The following is a 24,628-nucleotide window of genomic DNA, read 5'->3' as shown; positions in this document are numbered from 1 at the left end:
CAGTTGGAGCGGGGGAAAGCGATAGTGCCTGGCAGATAGCAAACACTGCCATAGGAAAATCAGATCCCTAGGGCAAGAATCCTGGTTTGCCCTAGGAAATCCAGAGTTTTCCTCCCAGCTGCTGCCTTTGCTGAGCTTGCAGGATAAAAAGCTGAGGGGGGTTTCCTTTATCTGTTTAATTCCACGCTTATTCCTGCCCAGAAGAGCCACCCCATGGACGATGTGCTCTTTGCTGATGCACGTTCTGCGTCACACTGGGGTAGCGGGTGCGAATCCCACCCTGCTTGGCACTGGGTTGGGAACCTTTGGTTTCTTTTCCAAAGCACTGCAGGTGGCAAATGATCTCCAGTAAAGCATCAAGGGAAGTGCCTCAGGGTACGATACCTCCAGGGTGCAATCGCTCCAGCATGTGAATGTATGATATCCCGCACAGATTTTGCACAGTCTCTTGTAATAATGTACTTTTAAAGCTCCTCATTTGACTTGGAGAGAAACAGGTATTTCTCTTGGGCTATTTTCTTTGCCTAAAAGAAATGCATGTTAGAAACAATCAATACTAACCCGACTGTTCTCGTTTTCCCATAGTGTGCTCCCTGCCACACTGCTCCCAGCAATAGGGGTTTGAGTGCACAAAAGCCTGTTTCTCTGACCCGGTGTTGCTATGTAGTGATGGCACGGTGTGGTGCTGGTGGCACTGTGTGGTGCTGATGGCACTGCTGATGGCACCGTGTTGTGCTGATGGCACTGTGATGGCACTGTGTGGTGCTGATGGCACTGCTGATGGCACCATGTGGTGCTGGTGGCACTGTGATGGCACTGTGTGGTGCTGATGGCACTGTGTTGTGCTGATGCCACTGTGATGGCACTGTGTGGTGCTGATGTCACCCTGTGGTGCTGATGGCACTGTGAGGTGCTGGTGGCAATGTGTGGTGCTGATGGCACGGTGTGGTGCTGGTGGCACCGTGTGGTGCTGATGGCACAGCGAGGTGCTGGTGGCACTGTGAGGTGCTGATGGCACGGTGTGGTGCTGGTGGCACCGTGTGGTGCTGATGGCACAGCGAGGTGCTGGTGGCACTGTGAGGTGCTGGTGGCACCGTGTGGTGCTGATGGCACTGTGAGGTGCTGATGGCACTGCTGGTGGCACCGTGTGGTGCTGATGGCACCGTGTGGTGCTGATGGCACTGTGAGGTGCTGATGGCACCGTGTGGTGCTGATGGCACTGTGAGGTGCTGATGGCACTGCTGATGGCACTGTGAGGTGCTGATGGCACGGTGTGGTGCTGGTGGCACCGTGAGGTGCTGGTGGCACCGTGAGGTGCTGATGGCACTGCTCTCCTTCCTCGCAGCGCTGCAGTACAACACCACCATCGACGAGCGCAGGTACACGCCGCGGGCTCACCTGGACGAGAGCGGGGAGCGGCACACGCAGAAGGAGCTGGTGCTGCTCGCGGGGCAGGAGCACTGTGACAGGCTCCGGTTCCACGTCCTGGTGAGTGCGATGGAGGACAAGGACAGGGTCTCCTCCTCTGCAACCGACCAAGCAAGGATGCTCTTCAGCTTGTGCAAAGCAGCGATGCTCTGGGAGATGGTTAGAGGAGCCTTTGGCTTCATGGGGCTGGAAATGAGCATCATCTCCCAGCCTGGATTCCTTCACACTGGGTTTCATAGAATCATAGAATTAACAAGGTTGGAAAAGACCTGCAATATCATCAAGTCCAACCATTTGATGTGGTCAGGGATGGAGCCGCTGGGTCCCCAGGCGCTGATTTCATTGCAGACCCAGCTTGTGCTGTGCTCCTTGCCGTAAGCAACTAGCCATGCCCTCGGGGAGGCCATGAACTCCTGACTCCCGAGGCAGGCTGGTTCTCCAATGAAAACTCCTTCTTATTCCATTGGGAAACAAATGCCTGCATGCAAGCCCTCAGTGTTCTCGCTCCCTGCAGTCCTCTAACCACCAGGGTCCCTTTCCCTGGGTGCCAGAGCCGGCAAAACCTCTGCATCACTCGCAAGGAGCAGCTGATGCACAAACCTGGCCAAAATCAGACATTCCCAGTGAATGATGAGCATATTCCTTGGCCAGGGAAGGCTGAGCTGCCAGACTGGCCCAGCCCCAAGCCCCGGCCTGAACTGCCGTGAACTCCTGGGGAATTCAAGTCTGGAGCTCGGGATGGAGCTTGTGATTTATCCCAAGAAACATCTCACTTCAGAGCATCCAACTGCACCCCGTGCAGCTGCGGCAATGCATGGGGAGGGCTCAGAGAGCAGCAGGAGCCCTGTCCTTTTCAGTGATGCTTTCTGTCTGTTGCAGGACACAGCTGACTACGTGAAGCCGGTGACCTTCTCCATTGATTATGAGCTTGAGCAGCTTGAAAATGGCCCCATGCTGGATGATGGCTGGCCCACCTCGCTCAGGGTCTTGGTGGGTAGCAGCACTGAGCTCCCAGGGTGCCTTTTATCAGGCAGTTGGTCAGAAGTTTTATCTCTGATTCATCTTCAATATCTCAGATTTATCCCCCTTGTGATAACAAGTGTTGGACGTTCACTCCAGCCTGGGATCACAACCCATGGCCCTTCTCCTTGGAGTACAAACTGGAGCTCAAATCATCACTGACCGGCCCTTGTTGTCCCATTCAGGTCCCTTTCTGGAACGGGTGCAATGAGGATGAGCACTGTGTCCCTGACCTGGTCCTGGATGCCAAAAGCGATGTGCCCAGTGCCATGTGAGTAGGTCGCTCATAGCATCCTCCCAAAGCGTTATCACACACAACCCATGCTCCATAGACTTGGGCACCACAACTGGTCCTTCTTCCAACACCACCACGAGGTATTCCTCTGCCTGCTCGCTGCCTGGAAGGAATTGGTGGTTTTCCAAGGAATCCACAAAACTACTGATATTTGATGCCATGGTGATGAGCCCCATGGAGACAAGTCAGTAAATAACAGGGGGATAAACGCAAGGCTGCCATTGCCCACTTGGCAATTACAGGCTTGACTCACACAGCAGAAATAATTATACACTACATCTCATTGCTTAAAGAGCTCTTAAAGGTTATCGAGCAGCACAGGAGCCTGAACATCCACCTCCTATTGACAGCACTGGGCTCTGCACCAAGCTCATGACCACTGCTGCTACCTGGGGGTTACTTGTACCCCATAATTCAGCATTTGTTGCTCTGTGTCTCCTGTAAAGCCTTGGCTGAGCCTTATAGGAGGTCCTGAGGCTATGACCCACAGGGCTCAACCAGGAGGGTGTCCAGCCCTTGTTGGGCTGCTCTGCAGGAGTTGCAGGTAGGGATTATGCATGGATCTTAGTGGCTGGACTCCTACAGACAACCATGGGCAGATTCGGTAGCTTACCAGGGTGCCAGACCTTTAATTTGGCTCCTCCTGAAGCCCATGGAATTTTCCCCACAGCATCAGTAGGAACTGGATCATGTCCTTCAAGAGCAGCCAGCACGGGGGTGATTTCTGCCAAGAAAACCACTTTGGGGGTGACTTGTAGCAACAGAGCTGTTCCTTCAAACGGGCATCCTGGTTGCTCTGCGATGGGAGGCAGAAAGTGGCTCTGACAATGACAGCATCCTATGCTTTCCCTCTTAATTTTTTATAGATAAATATACGTATATAATAAATACATATATCATAAAAATATATATGAACATATATACACATATATGTGTGTATATATATAAAAATAGATATGTATAAAACCCATAAAGATATATATATATATAAAAAACCAATACCCAAACACCCCTCCAGCCTGCAAAAGCAGCTGCTGCTGCCATTGCAGAGTCTGTGATGGCAACCTCAGTGGGAGAGCGATCTCAACCAGGCTGAAACCTTTTGCTGATGGTACGGGATCTCTTTTCCTGACACCCCAGCTGCATTCAGAGCTCCTCACCGGCTCTGAGATAAGCCAAAGCAATGGTCCAAGGGAGGAGCTTGTGGATTCCTCTTTCCATGGAATAACGGAGGGAGAGCAGGGATTTCCTTGCAGCATCCTACCCAGCCGTGCCCATCAGCACCCCGGGGCTGGGATTTGCCTCCCTCCTCCCACAGGGAATACTGCAGGCGCGCCCTGCGGAGGGCACCGCCGGACTGCTCGGCCTTCACCCTCTCCTTCGACACCTCCGTCTTCGTCATCGAGAGCAGCAGGAGGAGGGTGGCGGTGGAGGCGGCGCTGGAGAACCGAGGGGAGAACGCCTACAGCACGGTCCTCAACATCTCCTTCTCCAGGAACCTCCAGTTCGCCAGCTTGATCCCCAAGGTGAGGCTGCCGGGGGCAGAGCCAGGGCTTTCCAGAGGCGCTCCTCATCCCGGCCGGATGAGAAAGCTGTGTCCCAAACCAGAGCCCAGAACTGCCTCCGTCCCTCGTAAATCAGACCTGTTTATGGGCTTCGGTCCTGAGCACGCTGCAGCCCTTTGGTTTGGACCTTCAAAAGCGCTTGGGTTTTCAGTGAGAAGGTCAGACCCCCATGGGATGATTCCCTCTTCGTTTTTCTACTCCAATACATTAAAAATGCTCCCTGCACGTGGCCAAGTTCCTGTCAGGGGGAAGTTCTGCAGCTGAGATAGAACTGCTGGAAGGATGGGATGATAACGGCAGTACGGCCACAGCTCAGCATCGAGCCGGGTGATGCCGCCTCTCTATGGGTGTCACCTGCATAAGCCCATCACGTCCCGTTCTCACCCTAACCAAGATTCCCCCTCCCTTTTCCCAGCTAGGTTTGGGAAATATGCTGATGCTGCTGAGCCCTCCCTCATCCCCCAGTGACTTCACTCCCACCCGCACATCCCGTCGCCTGCCTTTGTTGTTATTGCGAGCCGTGCCAAGGGAAAATTATGGGGCACGTTGCCACAGAATGCATTTTTGGGAAGATGATTCCAAGTGACGGGAGGGGGGAACGTTCCGGTGATGCTCCGGAGCAGAAAGCTCCGTGCAGAAGTGGTTGCAGGAAATCACTGTAGCTGCCAATGGAAGCATCGCTGCTCACGGGGTCCTGGCTGCGGCTCCTCATAAATAAGGGAGTTGCCAGCTGGAAGGGATGGGTGTTTGTGTCAGAGGCTCTACAGAGACCCAGTGAAGCAGCCCATAATGTCAGCAGATGAGGCAGAAAGTTCCGGGCTGTCACTGGTGATCGCCAAGGCATTTCCCTGAGGCTGGTGCTTCAGCTCCTGGGTTGACGTGTCTGGTGGCAGCACCTTAAACTAAGACCCTTGGAGGGTCTGCTCATCTCTCAGTGGGGATGGGACTCTGCATACAACCAGGTTCCAGCCTCTTGTAGGGTTGTTACAGCTTGAGACAGAGCCCGGTTGTTTTCCCATCCCACCCCAGCCTGTGCTTGGGCTTTGTGAGGGGCAGGAGCTCCCCCAGCCTGGCTGGGAGGTGTTCAAGCAGCAGGACCATAGCTGTTGGGACCAGGAAAGTCAGTATTAGTGCTCAGCTGGTGGCCATGCAGAACAATGGCTCTTGTTGTCCTTGATGCTTCCCTGGGACTCGTCTCTCTCACAGAAAATACTCTTCTTCCCAATGACAGTGCCCAGAAGAATCAGGTTCATTCATTCGCTGCTGTTGTTAAATGTCTAAAGAGGCTTTAAATGGGAAAGATGGAAGTTGCCTGCTAGAAGTGCCCCTCTCCAGGAATGGCCCTAGAAATGCAGCTGGGGGGGAAGGATCCCATGGGGTTGGTTGGTTTTGTTGCTTTTCCCAAATATTAAAGCCTGTTTTGGGCCCCATGGGTGTGTGTTCGCTGCTTCTTTATGGTCATGGGCCGGTATCGTTGACACTGCATGTCCCATTTAGGATGACACAGACATCAACATCGACTGCATGACTGAGGACAAGAACCCCAACAAGAAAATGTGCAACGTGAGCTACCCCTTCTTCCGAGCCAAGGCCAAGGTAAAGCTCTTCCCTCCTGCCCATGGAACAAGAGCCCTGGCATGGCTGCAGGGCTGTATCCATCCACCTTTGGGCTGGCGGGGGGCTTTGAATAGGATTTTTAAGGATAAATGGTTGGTTTCTGCCCTTTCTCTCTCCATTGTGGGTGTGGGAAAGGCACATTAGGGAAGCCAGGATGGGTAGGATGCTGCCTTGATGGTGGGAGAGCTCCAAAATCCAACCCAGCTCCTCCAAGTCAAATGATTTGACTCAGTCCTTTGGAGCAATGTAATGCTGGTTTCAGACCACTGATGGTGACTTCCCAGAGCTCCTTCCTCACAGGATGAGGCACTATTCCCTGCATGAGAGGTTTTCCTCAGGGTCCTTCTGGACCCTTCTCCAAGCCCCCTCGGGCTGGTAGCATCCTCCTTACAGTAATTCCTAACACTTAGAGTAAGCCCAGGTCCAGTGAGCATCACTTTTATGTGCCATAAACCCCTTTGCAAGCATTACACGCAGCGTTAAGGTGGGCAAGGGAAAGGGGGAAGATGCCAGTCAGTCACTGGGGCTTTGTGTGAAATCCCATTTGGTCCTGCACCCCCTTGGGAAAAGCAGCCAATGCAAGTGGAATATGAAGGGAAAATCTTTCTCCCCCCCCGCCCCATGTCTGTGTGAAGCCTTTCCTTGTCAGAAGCCTGATAACACGGATGAGTTCCAGGCACCTCAAGCTCCCAAAAAATCCCTCTCAGATGCCTGTGGCTGTCCAAAGAGCCCAGCAGCCCCGACTCCCCGTGACCTACGGGGGCTGAGAATGCATCTGCGTGGCATCAGGTGGCCCAGGTCCTGCCAAAACAAAGACAAGCTGGAAATGGAAACCTGGCCTAAAGAGCAGCGGGAGCTTTAATACCGCACTCAGCTGCACAGCCCCAGACAGCGTGAGGTCAGCGCCGCAGCCCTCGCAGATGGGACATCCATCCATCACGTTTTATTGTGCTTGGCCTTTCCCCATGCGGGTGGGAGCGAGCGGCCTCTCGCCGCAGTGTTTCGCATCCAAAGAGGGGGATGCTCGCTCCTCCAGTCTCAGGGGGACACACTGCAGTGTGTGCAGCTGAGAGCAAAGCCTGCAAGCCCTCTTCTTTCCTCCCGCTGGGATCGGGGGGATGCTCCCATCCACAGAGCTCCCACACCGCTCCTAGCTGGTCCTTGGGTGTTTCTTCCCTTCCCTCATGTTTTCCCCAATCTCCACAGGTCGCTTTTCGCCTGGATTTTGAGTTCAGCAAGTCCGTTTTCCTTCAAAGCTTGGAGATCTACTTGGTGGCCAACAGGTTCATGGTTGCTTTCTCTCTTGCATGTGCTTGCAAGGTCATCGCAGGATGTTGCATGCCGGCACTGGGTTTCCTTCTTCCATAGCCAGAGGTGATGCTGGGGGCTTTATTCAGGAAATAGCCATGATACACACACACACACACACACATATATATATATATTAAAAATACCATATATAATTATCTATCATCTACTATATATTATCTATCATCTATCATCTATTATATATCTAAGCCATGATACATATATATAATGGATGTGCATGTGTGTGTATATGTATGTATATATACATATATATGGGTGTATATATATAAAATATCATTTATAATTATCTATCATCTATTATCTACTATATATTATCATCTATCATCTATCATATATATTATATATCTAAGCCATGATACATATATATACATGGATGTGCATGTGTGTGTATATGTATGTATTTATATATACATATATATGGGTATATATATAAAATACCATATATAATGATCTATTATCTATTATACATTATATCTCATATATTATATATTATATATCTAAGCCATGATACATATATATACATGGATGTGCATGTGTGTATATATATGTATATATACATATATATGTGTGTATATATATAAAATATCATATATTATTATATATTATGTATTCTATATTCTATTATATGTCTATATATAGCATGCAACTATAGTGGAAGGGGTCCCTGCCCGTGGCAGGGGTTGGAGCTGGATGGGCTTTAAGGTCCCTTCTAACCCAAACCATGCCGTGGTTCTAGGATACGCTTCAGCCACAAAGCAAAGTTCAGCCCTTCCCCACCTGCTTCCTATGATCCCCCCAGAATCCATCAGAGTGGAGCCAGCTCCTGCCTCACCCCCCTTTGCTCTGCTGCTGTTTCAGTGACAGTGAGGAGAAGGAGAGCACCAAGGAGGACAACTTTGCCCTCCTGAATTTCCACCTGAAGTACGAAGCCGACCTGCTCTTCACCAGGTGTGTGTTTGGAATGGGAACGGAGCTCATGGGGGCATCCTTTGGGAAAACCAGTGTGGGCCCGTGGGAGCTGTGTTCAACCAGAGCCCAGTGCAAGCAGAGCTTTAATTTGGGGGGATTTGTTTAGAAAAGGGGCTGAAGGAACCAGAAAACCAGGGGCATCCTGCTCAGTGGGTCACCATCCGTGAGCAATGCGGTGCTGTGCTGCCATAACTTCTAAATGCACAAGTGTTATTAAATAGGTGTGAGGGCAATTAATTTAAGGGGGAAAAAGTACTTATTGTAGGTAATAATGTTCATAACATGTGTTAGGAACCAGTGTCTGGGCCAGGAGCCATCCCGCTTTAGGGATATGTGGGGAAGGATTTGGGCATCAGCAGTAACTAAAGCAGAGCATCCTCAGTCCAAGGAGAGCAGGAGCTAAGGCACAGATTTATTAGCCTGATTATAAGTAAGACCCACGGATCCCAGAAGCACATTCCTGGCACTGCTTTGCTGTAAATCTGAGCAGATTTGGGAGACCTGCTGTTAGTTATTTTTTACACTACAGGCAATGGGGCACTGAGAATAAAACCACTTTAATAGTTAAGATTTATGGGGAGTGGGGGGGGTCAATTTAATAAATATCAGCATCACCCTCATGGGAGGATAAAATCAAATCAAATTTGGGGAGAAAACAGTCTGGGGGGGATTTGTGCACCTTGTCAGGACACTGGTGAGCAGCATCTCATCACACGTGCTCCAGATGGGCACCCATCCGATGATGCTCCTGGCTCCCTTCCCTCCTTTCCAGCTGCTAAACAGAGAGGTGTTTTACCTCCCCTGATTTACACAACATTCACACCTCCGACCAGGCCCTTGGGCATCTCTGGTCTATTAAAAAGGAGAGAAAAGATCTACCAAGAGAGGGGAATCGTGCAGAACCAGCAGGAAAACGCATGTTTTCTGCTCACAGTGGAGCCAGACCACGGTTTCCATCCAAAAAGGGGCCACAAGACCCCTTCCTTAGGGAACCTCCCTGCAGAGGGGCTGGGGGCAGCTGGGGCAGGGCTGCTTTGTTCCAAGCTCACCTCACGACTCGTGGTCCTTTGTCACGACAGAGCATCGAGCCTGGACTACTACGAAATCAGGTCCAACAGCTCCCTGGAGAGGTACGACAGCATCGGTCCCCCCTTCCATTGCACCTTCAAGGTAAGGCGGAGGGTTTCAACCCCAGGCGCTGGACGTGCCATGGTCCCCCTGCTCATCCCAATCCCATGGGATGCTGGCACCCCATCACATCCCTGTCCTCGCAGCTGCAGAACCTGGGCTTCTTCCCTGTGGAGGGGGTGACCATCAAGCTCACCATCCCCGTGGCCACCCGGGTGGGCAACCGCCTCCTGCTCCTGACTGAATTCCTGGTGGACCAGGTAGGAGGGGGCTTCACCCCATTTAAGCCCATGTAGGTCCCTTCTGCTCCAGGTGGCGATGGGGACACCCCATGGGTCACCTCATCCTTCTGCAACCCTCCTCCCCATGCTCACACCTCGCACAGGCAGCCTTGGCTCCTGCTTGGGCTTCTCCATTTGCATGCATTTGGCTGGAAACATGGAAAATGGTAGCAGCCAAAGGGTTGAATCCAAGTATTTCCCTGAGCTAGACCTGCACCCAATGCAATGAATTCTTGAGGGTCTTGAAAGCATCAGCCGTGCCTGGGATGGACTGCAGGCTTGAGCAACCTAACAGAGGGCTAGGAGCAGACCCCAGGGCACCCCAAGCCTCCTGCCACCATGTGGGATTCACGTGCTGGTGATGGAAAGAGCCTGGAATAGAGATGCTGTGTTTATGGATGGATTTGGCCTCAGTGGGGGTGTTTTGTATTGCAGCACTGCCAGAGCCCCCAGTGTCAGCCCAGCTCACAGGCTGGCATCCAGAATGGGGATCAGTACCAGGCACAAAGCATGGGAATTACTTGCAGTAGGATGCTGGATGGGCTCCTTTTGTGCTGGGACTGCATGGTGCAGTGAGCCCACCACCAGCAAAGCCCAGGATGGGTGCGTGGAGCAGGATGCAGGGAGGTAGCTGCTGTGGTCCCCATCCCCATGCTTGGAACCCATTGGCTTTTCCTACAGGAAAACACGACCTGCAACACGTGGGGAAACACCACTGACTACCAGAGGACACCGGGCATGGAGGACCTGACCCGCACCCCTCACTTGGTGCGTACCTCAATGGGCCTGATCCCAGCCCTGGGCTGAGCCCTGATGCCCCCAAACCACAGCGAAATCGCCCAGGACAGGGACATCCCATGGGATTCAGCTCCCGCTCCCCTCAGTGAGTGCCGGGGGGTAGCCCAAAGGGTTTTCATCCCCTTCTCCCACATCCCAACCTTCTCCCCTTCCAGAACCACAGCAACTCCGACGTCGTCTCCATCGACTGCAATGTGAAATTAGCCCCCAACGAGGAGCTGAGCTTGCACTTGCGTGGCAACCTGTGGATGAAGTCTCTGAAAGCAGTAAGCCCTCCCCAGGCAGATGTGGCTTTTGAGGAGAAATCCCCCAAAGGACCCCTTGCACCACAAAACCCCATGTTTTGGTTGGGGTTTTCCCCCTCCTATGATTGCCTTCCCCCCCTCTCCAGGAGCCCAGCCATGTGTGGGATGTTTTGTGTCCTCCACGACCACTTATTCTATGGGGATGTGCATCCATCACCCCGCGCAGCACCTCCGTGTGTGGTGTTTAATCCCAATCAGTCCTCTTTGCTGTAATTTAACCACGCTCCTTGACCCACATCATCCTTCGCACTGATGCAGCAGGCAGCATCCCAGCACGGATGTGACACCCAGATGGGGCGCTGGGTCCTCTCCCGTGTCTCATGCTCACATCCAGCATCTCTTTGCGCAGCTGAAGTTCAAGTCACTGAAGCTCACCATGAACGCTGCTCTCCAGCGACGCTTCGGGAGCCCCTTCATCTTCCGGGAGGAGGATCCCAGCCGCCAGGTAGGACGGTCACATAGGGATCCATTGGGAGCACTGGGAATGCTGCAACGCCCTGTTCTGATGTTCAGCATCCCCATCATCATTCTGTACCATCCCCGACCCTCTCCACTCCTGCTCTTGCACCCCGCAGCAGTGTAGCGTGATGTTCTCTCCCTGCAGATAACGTTTGAGATCTCCAAGCCTGAGGAATCACAGATCCCCATCTGGATCATCCTGGGGAGCACCTTCGGAGGGCTCCTGCTCCTGGCCCTGCTTGTCCTCGCGCTCTGGAAGGTGAGCAGCCCTTAAGCTCAGCGGAGACCCCCATGTGCGGAGGGACCCCCTGGCCCCACAGCTCTGTGTCCATGAGCCAAAACCGACCCTCTTCCTGCCTCCATATTATTTATAGTCAGGGTCTAAACCTCCCGTCAATATCCCACTGAAAGAGAAGAGCCCCCAGCTGAAGTAATGGGGGGGTTTCCCTCTGTTTCTCTTTGATTCCTGCAGCTTGGATTCTTTAAAAGCGGGAGCCGCAGGCGGGCGGCAGAGCGGGAGTGCAGCACCCAGGGGCTGGAATGATGCTGCCAGAGCCACCAGCTCATCCCCTCCATGCCCCTTCCCAGCCCCTCGCTGGTTGTGGAGCAGAGGTTCACCTCGATGCCGAGGGATTCGGGTGCTGAACTTGGGTTTGCATCGAGCTGCGAGCACAGCCCTTGGTGTGAAACCACCCAAACAGCCCCGAATCGAAGCCAAACCAAAGCCTGACACAGACCAAAACCCTGACGCGAGAGGAGCTTCAAGCTGGGTTTGCAACGAGGTGGCAGCGGCGTGGGGACCGAGGGGCCACTGAAACGACCGTGCCCATCACTTGGGGCAAACCTCGGGGCTGCAAATACCTTTAATAGCCTTAACTAATGGGGATTGCTCATCCCCATGGCTGGGCTGTAGTAAGAGCCCTGGGCTTTGCTGGCCACAGCTCCCAAACTGCGCTGCGTTCCTTAACCAGAGCGATTAGGCGGAGATTTTAATTTGCCTTCTTAATGCACTGAATACAAATGATAGCAAATTAAAGCACCTTAACGCAGCTCTCCCGTGCCCAGCTGTACATACTCATTCCAGACCCATTTACCTGCTTAAACAAAGGAGAAAACCCAAATCCAGTTCTTTTGTAACTAAACCCAAAGAGCAGTTTGTAGCAAACCCCTCCAAGGGAGCAGTTTGGGAGAGCTCGTGGCCAGCACGGGCCCACTCGTGTATTATAGCTGTACATAGCGGGGGGGTCACGGGAGGATCGGTGCTGATGGATTGACAAAAATCTGTCTTTTTGCCTAACAAACAGGATTATTTATGCTAACGTTAATTTTATGGGTGCCCAGAAAGCAGCGTATGGGCCAGCGGAGGGTAATGAACTGTGTTAAATCCTGACCCAGTCTTTTGTAAGGATTCAAATACAGTATTTTAATGAGTGGAGAGTCTCTGCTTCCCTTCTGTGCTTATCCAGTTCTATGGCTGGGAATTAGGATGCTTACACCCCTCTGGGATGCAGTGGATCAGGATGGGGCTCAGGCTTGCTCCTTCACTTATCCTCTGTGGGATGCAAGGTTTTTCCAGCCTATAAAGGGATGCTGTCAGGTGGGATAAGCGAGGAGGAAGGTGTGCTCCCGCATCAGCCCCAGGCAGTGTATACACAGGGGGGAACTAAACACCCTCTGATTTTTCCTTGCTGGATCCTCACCTTCAATGGGAATTGTTCATGTTGGGAGTTTCCAGCTGATTTGGATCTCGGCTGCCCAGGGGGCCTGGCTGGGGTGCAGGGCTATGCCGGAGAGCTGAAACACCAGGGTGGGTACCAGGGTGGGTGCTTGGTGCTCCATGAATCCAGGGCAATGCTGACACTGCCAGGACTCCCATGGCTCTAAAGAGACCACATTTCCCCAGTGTATTTCTTCCCTCTCTTCACGCTCACCCAATTCCCTGACCACTGTTGGAAGCGCAGAGAAGGATGCACAAGGATAACAGTGGCGTCCTTCCAACCTTCTATTGCCAGGAAACAAACAACTGCGTGTGTGTGTGTGTGTTTCCTTCAAGGCTTTGGCCAGAAGCATCTCAGCCCTTGGGGCTGACCTTCAGCAAGGAAAAGAGCTGATGATCAGCAAGGTCTGGGCAGGATCCATCAGCCTCCAAGGACATGGGGGTGCTGGGTGGCCTCCTGCTGCCTTCCAGAACCAAAGCCACATGTGAGGGCTTAAATACATGCCTGTGTGTATGTATTTATTATGTATTCTCTCCATATATATATAGAAATAGATGCCTATGTGTGTATGTGTATATATATATATACACACACACATATACACATATATATCTAAAATAGATATATATATACACGCTTCAGTTTGGGGGAACCAGGCTTACAGACAAGACAGTGCAACAGCTTGTGTGTGTTCACATATATGTGTTTGTGTGTGAACATGTAGCTATGTATATGTGTACGTGTATATAGGTGTGTGGCAAATGTGTATCAGTAAGTGTGTGTGTATATGAGAGAGCATCTCCAGCCTCTAAATATAGGAAGCTGTGGTCAGAGAGGACCCTGCACCAGCCAAGATCTCTCTGCATATGTGTGCACACACACACATATATATAAAAATATACGTGTGTATATATATATGTATGCACACATATATATGTATAAAAATATATATGTGTGTGCATATTCTTACATATTTGTGTGTATATAAAGCATAGCTGTATATAAGACAGGTATATGTGTGTTTGTGTCTCTATATATACATATATATATATATACACACACATATAGGTCTATACTGTCCATATCCACATACCTCCTGCCCAGCAGCATCCAGGGCCTGCAGCAGTGGTTTTGCCCAGTGCCTGTCCCCTGCTGTGGGCTGACGGGTGTCAAAGCATCAGTGCTGCTCCAAAAACATAAAGAGGGTTTGTAATTACTGAGAACTTGGTTAAAGCCACTCACACCAGCAGCTTGCACCAATTTAACTCCAATCAGCGCAGCCAAAGCAGCTGAGCTTTATTTCAGTTCACAGACTCAACAAGTGATCTGTTTTCAACCAGTGGTTTTCTTTGCTAACCCTGCTTGCTGACACTGAGGCTCTATGGTAGGGCCAAGCAGCATTTCCCTCCACGGAGAGGCAGAAGTCTATGGAATAAGTGAAAAACTCAGCTCTTCATGCAGCTGCACGATGCCAGGACATCCGAGGGCTCTCTCCACTACTTAAGGACCACAATTTAAGCAGAGCTGACCCAATGATATGAGCATTTTTAATGGCAGCTGCAGCTCCCTCTGTGTGCGGTGGCGCTGCCCTTTTTGCATCCCTCTGGACAGAGGGACCGAGATACTGGCAAGCAGGGATGAGGATTTGCTCAGCATTCCCTCAAGCACAGGCTGGCCTCGGCAAGGGGTATTTATAAAGCCTGTTTGCTCTCCAACATCATCTCCCTGCACCAAGCCAGCTCTGTAAGTAACAGACCCGGCCCTATAGGCACATACACACATCATCCCTGGCAGAGGGGATGCTCTGACCCCTTTTCCCAGTGAAAGGAGCACCTGTGGGGTTTGTAGGCCATTTTACCCAGAGCTTTAAATAAGTCCACAAAGAACAAACACACTCCTTCAGCTTTTAATGCCTGAAAGAGGAATTTCCATACTAAGGAGAAGGAAGGTCCCGGGACACCGAGAACTGAGCTAGACTCTGCTCATCCACAGGCATGCAGGAACAGGCACCCAATGGCGTTTTTTCCTGTCCTTTGGCCAAGAGCTCTCACTGCCATAGTGAAGGCAGCAGAACAGCACGTCCATGACACCACCTCCCAGGGCTGCAGGCAAGCAGGGACCTGTCTTCATCAGGAACCGGGATGAAGAGCAGGGACCGCACTTGAGGCAGGAGCAGCTTTAACATCAGCTCCTGTCCATAGCAGAGACACTCCCCGTCTTTGTGAAGTGCTTTGCAACCTACTGACAAGAAGTGTGAGTGCTGCTTCTGGGTAACAGCATCGTATCTTTTCAGGTCTTCACATACAGAAATCATCCCAGGAGCAGCATGGACAAAGCAGAACCTCAGCACGTACCCTGCAACGCAGAAATAAAGTGGGAAAGGGTAAGAACAAGGTTCAGCAAGGCATGGAGACACAGCTTTTCCACATGATCATCTGGTGTAACATCTTTTTCCTATTAAAAAGGCAGAATTCGGGGAGGAGCAGCTTCCTTCACCTTATTATTGCCAACAGGTATTTCAAGCATGCATGTTTGTTCCAGGAATGGTTTTATACGGGCATTTCGCAAGAACACACCACTGAGAGTATCCGTGCCAAAACCAGGTCCTGAGTTACAACGACAGTGCAAGGAAATACTGCCTTCATCAGCAACACAGCACCTCAACACAACCTTTGTCATGCAGCAAGCAGTACAAGTCGTGTTGGGTGCTCAGCCCTATCCCCTCCTTCCCCATATTCCCCTACATCAGAAAAACCAAGTCATTTTTAACATGCATATCATGAATTATAAATCATACAATCCCTGGTTTGGGTTGGAAGGGAGCTTAAATCTCCTCCAGCTCCAACCCCTGCCACTGGCAGGGACCCCTTCCTCTAGAGCAGCTTGCTTCAACCCCCTGTGTCCAACCTGCCCTTGAGCACTGCCAGGGATGGGGCAGCCACAGCTTCTCTGGGCACCCTGTGCCAGCGCCTCAGCACCCTCACAGGGAAGAGCTTCTGCCTAAGAGCTCATCTCAATCTTCCCATTTCACAAGTGTAAAAAGCAGCAGCAAGGCATCAGGGCTCTGTCTGAAGCATGTGGCACACACAGAACAGACGCATTTTTCCTGTAATACATACAATTTATATACTGGTTAATTTCAACTGAGTCAGCTCCAAGCAACTGTCATGGTTTAATCCCAGAGGGTAACCCACACCCACGCAGCCCCTTGCTCCCTCCCCACCATATTCACCCCCAGTTCCAGAGGGATGGGGTGGAGAATGGAAAGAATGTAAACCCCATGGGTTGAGATAAGAGCAGTCCAGTAACTGAGGTATAACACAAAACCAGTAATAACAATGCTAAGGGGAATAACAAGGGGAGAGAATAGGAAACTAAAAGGTGAAAAGGAAAAAATAACAAGCACAAGTGATGCACAACGTAATTGCTCAGCACCCGCGAACCGATACCCAGCCCGACCCAAGCAGCAATCGGTCCCTTCCAGGTACCCCCCCCCCAGTTTCTATACTGGCCATGGGGTGCTCTGGTATGGAATACCTCTTTGGTTAATTTGGGTCAGGCATCCTGCCTCTGCTTCCTCCTGGCTTCCCCTCCTCCCTGGCAGAGCATGAGACTGAAAAGTCCTTGACCAGAGTAAACATTACTGAGCAACAACTAAAACCATTGGGGTTATCAGTGTTGTTCCCAGGCTCAAAGCCAAAAACACAGCGCTGCACCAGCTACCGAGGAGGAGGAAAATAACTGCTACTGCTGAACCCAGGACACAGCTAAATAACAACCATGTGCTATGGGCACCCAAGTTGCCTGAGTTTTGGGTTCAAAGCTTTAGTACTAAGAGATGCAGCGCCAAATGAGACACTAAAAGCATTCCCCACATCTCACGATGAGCCACGGGCACTTAAACATTGGATTTTTTGCACTTCCAACAGCCAGGCTAAAAATCACCACCGTAAACACTGAGCAAATACAAACCTGCAGCTTTCCTGATGGCTTCAGGTGCATACAGCAGGAGGAAGACCTTTAGGGTTGCAATTTACAGTAACACAAACACCTTCCCAACCATTTCACACCATCCACTTGTTGCATTAAGGCCCTGGGTGGCTGAATTTGGCCTTGCCATTCTGTCTCATGTTCAGCTGAGAGTCACGGGGTTCTGAGTGTACCTGAGACACAAGTGACAGACATGTTTCTCATTTAGGAGCAGAGTAAGTTCACGGCTTAGAAGACATGGTATTTGTAAAGCTTTTCCCTGGAAGGAGACACAAGAGCCCGTGCTCGTGATCTCATCCCATCCAAGCAGCACTAGACAAAAATGAGGGGTTAGGAGGTAATGCTTCCACATTCAAGGTTTATTTCTTTGTAATACAAATAGAAACGTGTGCCCAAATCTCGCCTTGAAGGAAGTTCTACCCCGGATTGTTTAAAAAAAAACCCCAAACCCTACAGAACATTCTTTCATCATCTAACAGTTAAAAAGCTGCATTGAACAGAAACAGAGTTTTCAGTAGCCTGTCAAAACAAGTGACATTTTACTGCCGGAGCATCTGCAACTTCTACCAAGGAGAAGTACTCTCTCAAGCAACGGCGTCATTATACAATCAGTTGCTTATCATAAAAGACCTTATGATAGGACAATTTTTTAAAAATCAGATTCAATAGAGATTTTCATAATGAAAGGAGTAAAAATCACATCAATTCCTCCAGTCCAATGCAGGGAGGCACAGACTCCGCTCATCTGGAAAGCCAGGCTCAAGCAGTTTCAAGGAAGACTCTCTTTGGCGACAGACTACTCCGTTAGGAAGATACAGCATCTGGAATCCAAGAGTGCAGTTTTACATACTTTGAGTCGATCAAGGTGCGTGTTGATCATTGAAACAACAGAAGAAAACCAAGTTAAAAGCAGTCTGAAATGTTGGGACACACAGAGACACAAATACCCTATCGATTTTCTAGGTATCCATGCATGATCTTTATAGGTGAGCAACTCAGCTACGTAAAGAAAGAAACCATGACTCGGGTTGGTTTTGTTCACTGTGCAAGTTCCTTTTTCAAAAGTTACTCCATACTTACTGCAGTTGTGTAAATGAAGAGCTTGATATTTCAACTCTTATGACACGAATGCATCGTAGCTGAATTTAAACCTGTATTTCCTAACAGAGCATTCCATACATCTGTATGTTGGTAACTGCTGTTCAAAACTTAACTTAAAAAATACAATACCTTTTATTAAACGTTACCATCTTCGGCATTAACTGAAAGGCATAAGGAGATGGTGAGGTATGAGAGCAAGGGACTGCTCTGTACATCCAGACTTCATCTTAAACCAACTACCACGTTCCAATTGTTCTTTGCCACCTCACTCCAAGAAGGTTTAAAGTTTGCAAGGTCACTGCCTCAGTGACACGGGCTTTCAGAGGCGCCTTTAAATAATACCTAAAGCTGCAGCTCCTCAGTGGAGATGGGCACTGGGAACAAAAACACTCTGCACAAGTGACATTGGCATTCTTTTCATTCTGTTTAGAAAAACAAAGAGATAACGAAGCAATTCTTTTAATCAAAAGAAACGACTCGAATCTCAAACATCAGCTGTTGACCACAGGGAAATGACGGGGCTTTTTTCCTTCCCCCCTCCCCAAGATCTGCAGACGGAACCCAAAGGAACCCAAAAGAACTGAGAAAAAACAACTTCAGGTATACATATGCATCCTGCTGTCTGCAACTGATGTCGTCCTGGGATAGCACCAGCACGAATGTTGGATGTAGCCTAGTGAAACTTCACAAATTCTTCCAGAGTTCTGGGGATCTGGTTTTGGTAGCTGATGTTGTAGATCCGTACTGCTCGGGCAGCCAGGCACTTGAGACTCAGCTTCATTTGAGTTTTAAGGAGTATTTCCGACACCCCTGTTGTACTTTTATCAAGAGGGGTTTTCTTCTGCTTATTCGTCATGTCTGTATGAGCACCGGCCTCCACCAGGTTAATGATGATGGAATGCAACGTCAAGAAGTCACTGATGGGCCGGTGGTACTGGACGATGATGTGGAGAGGGCTATTCCCTTCGTTGTCCACAGCGTTCACGTCTGCACCGCAGTCTAGCAAGAGTCTTGTGACGAGTGCATTGGGAAAGCTGCAGACATCATTCGTGTGGAAGTCGTCAACCGGAGTACTGGAATTGACGGCGTGGTGCAGCAGACTGGAGCCGTCCCGCGTTCTGGGGTCGAGGTGAATCAGGTTATAAATCTGTTTGTTGATCCGGGAGCGATTCTCTTCGCTGCACTGGGTCTTGGTAGAGATGCAGACTAAGTAGAGAAAGGTAAAAATGTTGCATTCGTAGTTGTCCATGGCTGAGTGGATGTCGGAGTCTTGGGTGGTTTTGATGCGGGACATGCCTTGCTCTATTTCCAGGACGCTGCACCTCAGAACGCTCTCAATGTCCTTGGCTTTAACGGGCTCGTTCAAGTGTATCATCTGAGAAAAGACTTGAGCAAACCTCAGGAGGTCTTTATGAGTGTTCCTGTTGCCCTTTTGCCTTAGACGCAACGCATGGAGCCATAGCTTGATACACTGTTCAAACTCCATGTTATCTGCATAAACAGCCCCACGGTAAATAATGGGGTGAGAAACATCAATATTGTCTGAGCCCAGAATTCTCTCCCGCACAATGAGACCCTCCATGTGAAGGGCATCTCTGTCCTGCCTAATAGACTCTAATTCCTGAGGAGTCCTGCATTCAGTCCTGTTTCCATAAGCTTCAATTTGTGGAAGAACTTCTTTTTCAATGATATTCTCGCTGTCTCGGTACCTCTCCAGCATTGCTAAATATAAATAGTGGTAAGTCTTCATTATGTCATAGTTTTCTCTGTCGTTTGCAAACGAGGCACCCAAAAGTTCCAGAGCTTCAATCCGGCTCCTCCGATCACAGTCGGAGTGAGCAAGCAGCAGCTCTACAACATCGGCTTTGCAGCTCTCAGCAGCGACTTTGAGCGGAGTCATCCCGTGGCCATTGACCATCATCGCCGCCTTCCACTTGACCAGCTCCCTCACTATCTCCAAGTGGCCGGCTTCGGCTGCGAAGTGCAACGCCGTGGCCCCGCAGTGGGCTATGGCGTTGGGGTCAGCGTGCTGCTCGAGGAGGTACCTCACCACGTCCGTGTGGCCTTTGTAAGCCGCGATCATAAGGCAAGTGTTGTCGTACTTGTTGGCGATGCTGATGTTGGCGTTGTTTTCCACCAGGTACTTCACGATGTCCAACCTGCCGTCGAAACACGCGGCCCTCAGCGGAGTCGAATTGGTCACCGTCGTGTGATTCACGTTGGCGCCGTGACTCACCAGCAACTTCACTACTTCAAAGTGGCCCGCTCCTGCCGCACACCACAGAGCTGTGGCTCCATCAATGACAAAGCTGAGAACACAAGGACAAGAAACGAGCAGTTACGATGACGCTCTTGTGAAAGCATCTCCTACAGATGGCCACGGGCACGTGCGCATCCGGACATCAAAAGGTATTTTATAGCCAGATTGTGTTGTACATGAAGGAACGTACCCGGACAGCCAAAGAAAAGGAATGAGGGACTTATCCACACTTAGACCCCTGAAAAGCAGCACCGTTGGAAGCTGAACATGAAGCACTGTCACAGGGTGCCCAGAGAAGCCGTGGCTGCCCCATCCCTGGCAGTGTTCAATGCCAGGTTGGACACAGGGACTTGGAGCCACCTGCTCTAGTGGAAGGGGTCTGTGGCAGGGGGTTGGAACTGGATGAGCTTTAAGGTCCCTTCCAACCTAAACCATTCCAAGGTTTCACAAAGCTTCAGAGCAGTCAGGATTCAGCCACGTTTTGCTCCCAGGCTGCACTGAAGACCCCATCTGCAAGCTCCAGCCCTCAGCCTACAGAGCATGAACAGCCACAAGAATTACCACTACTCTGATGCCTTGCTCCAGAAACTGACACATTAAAAGACAGAGAAAAAGCTTTAAATTGGCTTATTGACTCAAACATACAAACTCTGAACAATACAGAGGCTCCAGCAGAAAAAAGGGCTTAAGAAGTTCCTACCTTGTTCTCTCTCCCCAAGCTGCAGAATTGCCACTGCTTCCACTGCACCGATACCTCTGGTTTGAGAGACTGCACCATAAAGCAGCCCAGCACCGTTACACAAATGGAACTCCAGGAATCAAATGCAATTTAAACGAGCAGAAGTTCTCATCAGCTGGGCTGCATGAGCTCTGTTCTGCGTCATGGCCTTGCAGACAGCTTGCTGGCGTTCGTAAATGAGGGGATAGTTTAGCAAACCATCACGTTTCCCTAAATTGTTTTTATTCCCAAATTCAGCAGTCGTGTAACTACAAAGATAAAGGCTAAGGTCCTTTCCACCTCCCTCATTTCTGAAGTAGCACTTAAGCACAGCAACAGGCAGCTCTCACACCGCAGTAAATACAAACACACTCAAAGCGCATCCCAAATCAGAGAGGGATAAATCTCTTATTTCCATGCGCCCAAACAGTCACGTTTCCCAAAGTTAAAATATCGTAAGACAGTGACTTCACAGCGATTTTTATCATTCTATGATAAAGCTCTCACGTAGCCCAACAGGATTAGTTGTGTCTGTGGCTGTTTATAAAGCCAACCCCTCTAGACAACACTTCAGAGGCTGTGCAAGGCCATCCACACCTTTATCCACAGTAAGAAGTTCCTCATTTTGCAAATAATGGCATTAAAACGCTTTTATATTAAATCAGGAGGAAAATCAGGGCCTGGAATTTGTTAATGAACACGAGGTACTTTGTTAGTGTGCTACAGGTGTGCATTTACAAGCCAAAACCCCGGAGCCCAAACAAGGGGAGCTGCTGTGCCACCTTATCTCAAGAAGAATGACAGCAACGCGGGATCACATGCTGCCTCTCTCCTTGGCTCCCACTGTGCCCATTGTGTCTCAAACAACACCTCCTTTAACGCAACCCAGGCAGCGGCTCTGGCAAGCAGATCACCACCCCATCAAGGCCAGAAAACTCGGGGGGGGGGACACCCAGCCCTTCCTATTGCTTTTTGGCAAGGGAGGCCCTTTCTTTAGCTGAATTTGGGCAGATCTCACCCAAAGTTTTCTCAGCTGGTTTTTGCCTGTGTTAAAGAAGGGCTGGAAGAGAAGGGGAAGGGAAAAACACCCTAACAAACCACACAGGGAAGTTGGTTCCTCCCCTTTCGTGCATGTAAGGCCCGAGCCAGCCTGTCCCTGGGCCAGACAGAGCTGCGCAGGCACAACTCCAGCTCCTCACGTAGGAGCCCAATGAAAGGTGTTCAAAAGACCAACCTACCGTCACCATTAGTCAGCCTTATGCTGGAGATGGACATACGGGCAAGGCCTTGGCCTTGAACACTGCCAGGGATGGGGCAGCCACAGCTTCTCTGGGCACCCTGTGCCTCAGCACCCTCACAGGGAAGAATTTGTCTCATTTCACTCCCAACCGCCCCATACACTGCTCCCAGCAGTCACGAAGGGATGCTCCTCGGGATGTCTCATCTGGACACTGGAAACCTTCAGTGTGAGGGAGAACGGCTCGCAGTGCACGGGTACCACCCCACGCTGACCCACACCTGCTGTCACTGGCAGCAGGGTGCAGTGCCACCGAAAAGGCCCCTCTGGCACAACCAGAGCAGGACATGCTCAACGCCAGCAAACCGAGGAGCTCTCCACACTGTGCTGAACACAACTCTGCCTAGCGTTGGGGGGGGGGAGGGAGCCTCAGGAGAGCAAAGGCATTTATTGCCCATCATAGAATAGTTCGGGTTGGAAAGGACCTTAAGATCATCCAGTTCCAACCCCCCTGCCATGGGCAGGGACACCTCACACTAAACCACCTCACCCAAGGCCTCATCCAACCTGGTCTTGAACACTGCCAGGGATTGAGCACTCCCAGCCTCCCTGGGCAACCCATTCCAGTGCCTCAGCACCCTAACAGGAAAGAATTTCCTCCTTAGATCCAATCTAAACTTCCCCTATTTCAGTTTTAACCCGTTACCCCTTGTCCTGTCACTACAGTCCCTAATGAAGAGTCCCTCCCCAGCATCCCTATAGGCCCCCTTCAGACACTGGAAGCTGCTGTGAGGTCCCCACGCAGCTTCTCTTCTCCAGGCTGAACAGCCCCAACTTCCTCAGCCCGTCACCCCTCCGGCGCCGGCTCACAACCACCAAAGGCGCTTTCACGGCTCCGAAACCACCATTCCCCACCCGCGCCGGTACCGACGCCCGATGCCCGGCGGTGGCCACGAGCTCTACGTACCCGTCGAAGCGGACCGTGCCGGTCTGCTGCGTCTGCACGCGGTAGTGCTCGAGGAGCAGGCGGACCACCTTGGTGTGCCCGTTGCGGGCGGCGATGATGAGCGGCGTGGAGCGCTGCCCGCCGTGCTGGCTCACGTAGCCCAGCAGGTACTTGATGTCGCTCTCGGAGCGGTTCAGCAGCAGCGCGGCCAGGGTCAGCACTCGCCCCTCGCTCGCCGCCTTATACACGTACCCGGCCAGGCCCTCCATCGCCGCCTCCTCCTCCTCACGACTGCGGCCCCGACGACCGGGCCTGGGCTCGGGCCTGCCGGCCTGCCCCGCCGCCGGGGCGGCCTCTCCCTCCGCCTCCTCCTCCGTCCTGCCTCGGTGCCCGCCGGGGGGCACATGCGGCCCCCTCGGGGACAGCCGCCCCACCCTGTGCCGGGCCAGCCCCCTCGGGCCGGCGGCGAGACGGGGCAGCCCCAGCGCCCACCGCCGCCTCACCGGCGCCGCGGCGGCCCGCGGAACATCGCCCGTGGCGCGGCGGGGATCGAACCCGCGGCGCGGCCGCCGCCCGGTGCCGGTGTGTGTGTGGGGGGGGGGAAACCGGGGGACACCCGCGGAGGGGCGCGCGCGGGGCCGCACCGCCACAGGCCGCGCTCGGGCCGCCGCCGCTCCGCCCCCGCCGCCGACTCCGGAAGCGAAACCGGAAGCGCCGCCATCTCCGCCGCGTCCCCCCGGCAACCAGCGGCCTGGCGCGGGGGTTCCGGGCCGCGGCCGCCTCCCCTCCTCGCAGCGTATCCGGTGCTGCCCGCCTCGGGCCCGGTCCTGCTGCTCGGCTCGGGCTGTCCTGCACTGCTCCGGTTCGGTCCGGTGGAGTTGGGATGGGATGGGATGGGTTGGTTGGATGGGGTAAGGTCAGGTTCAGTTGGATTGGATAGGGTGGGTTGGATCATTTGGGATGGGTTGGTTGGATTGGGTAAGGTCAGGTTCAGTTGGATTGGATGGGGTAGGTTTGGATCATTTGGGATGGGTTAGTTGGATGGGATATGGTAGGTTTGGATCATTTGGGGTGGGTTAGTTGGAAGGGGTTGGGTGGTGGTCACCTGAGTTCAGTTGGATTGGATAGGGTAGGGTTGGATCATTTGGGATGGGTTGGGATGGTTGGATGGGGTAAGGTCAGGTTCAGTTGGATTGGATAGGGTAGGTTTGGATCATTTGGGATGGGTTAGTTGGATTGGATAGGGTAGGTTTGGATCATTTGGGGTGGGTTGGTTGGACGGGGTTGGGTGGTGTTCACCTGAGTTCAGTTGGATTGGATAGGGTGGGTTTGGATCATTTGGGATGGGTTGCTTGGACGGGGTTGGGTGGTGTTCACCTGAGTTCAGTTGGATTGGATAGGGTGGGTTTGGATCATTTGGGATGGGTTGGTTGGACAGGGTTGGGTGGTGTTCACCTGAGTTCA

At 51.6% G+C, this 24,628-nt stretch overlaps 2 protein-coding genes across 5 annotated transcripts in view; one reads left to right on the top strand and one right to left on the bottom strand.

Annotated features, from left to right (window-relative positions):
* The window catches only part of ITGA11 (integrin subunit alpha 11), a 43,909-nt gene extending 31,285 nt beyond the window's left edge, over positions 1-12,624 (top strand). Inside the window, exons 17-30 of the mRNA XM_062642582.1 lie at positions 1,346-1,488; positions 2,308-2,418; positions 2,634-2,719; positions 4,062-4,269; positions 5,806-5,904; positions 7,132-7,208; positions 8,113-8,202; positions 9,303-9,393; positions 9,498-9,611; positions 10,314-10,400; positions 10,586-10,696; positions 11,085-11,180; positions 11,340-11,453; positions 11,667-12,624. Of these exons, the coding sequence (XP_062498566.1) occupies positions 1,346-1,488; positions 2,308-2,418; positions 2,634-2,719; positions 4,062-4,269; positions 5,806-5,904; positions 7,132-7,208; positions 8,113-8,202; positions 9,303-9,393; positions 9,498-9,611; positions 10,314-10,400; positions 10,586-10,696; positions 11,085-11,180; positions 11,340-11,453; positions 11,667-11,738 (1,499 nt within the window). The 3' untranslated portion in view covers positions 11,739-12,624. The remainder of the gene's footprint in view (positions 1-1,345; positions 1,489-2,307; positions 2,419-2,633; positions 2,720-4,061; positions 4,270-5,805; positions 5,905-7,131; positions 7,209-8,112; positions 8,203-9,302; positions 9,394-9,497; positions 9,612-10,313; positions 10,401-10,585; positions 10,697-11,084; positions 11,181-11,339; positions 11,454-11,666) is intronic.
* A 4,616-nt stretch (positions 12,625-17,240) lies between these two features.
* Positions 17,241-23,707, bottom strand: FEM1B (fem-1 homolog B). Of its 4 annotated transcripts, XR_009969224.1 has the most exons (3): positions 23,186-23,707; positions 18,133-20,312; positions 17,241-17,751 (listed from the first exon to the last, which is right to left on the bottom strand). XR_009969224.1 is itself a non-coding variant. In XM_062642578.1 (2 exons), the coding sequence occupies exons 1-2, from the start codon at positions 23,431-23,433 to the stop codon at positions 18,677-18,679; spliced, it is 1,884 nt and encodes a 627-aa protein (XP_062498562.1). In that variant the 5' UTR covers positions 23,434-23,707; the 3' UTR covers positions 17,241-18,676. The 4 variants fall into 4 exon arrangements, 3 of the variants coding, with proteins under 3 accessions (XP_062498562.1, XP_062498564.1, XP_062498563.1); XM_062642578.1 differs by having other exon boundaries at positions 17,241-20,312; XM_062642580.1 differs by having other exon boundaries at positions 17,241-20,312; positions 23,417-23,705.
* Between the last annotated feature and the right edge of the window lie 921 nt (positions 23,708-24,628).

Source organism: Pezoporus occidentalis, unplaced genomic scaffold, assembly GCF_034315485.1.
Source record: "Pezoporus occidentalis ecotype Australia unplaced genomic scaffold, CSIRO_AGI_Poc_V1 ctg72, whole genome shotgun sequence".
Taxonomy (NCBI): Eukaryota; Metazoa; Chordata; class Aves; order Psittaciformes; family Psittacidae; genus Pezoporus; species Pezoporus occidentalis.
Note: the sequence above shows the minus strand (reverse complement) of the source record. Positions and strands in the feature narration are given on the sequence as shown.

Bases quoted from the DNA above. Each gene is read 5' to 3' on its own strand.
- FEM1B (XM_062642578.1), bottom strand. From the start codon at position 23,433: ATGGAGGGCCTGGCCGGGTACGTGTATAAGGCGGCGAGCGAGGGGCGA. The intron at 20,313-23,185 runs GTACGTAGAGCT...TTGTGTTCTCAG, and splicing joins GGCACGGTCCGCTTCGACGG to CTTTGTCATTGATGGAGCCA.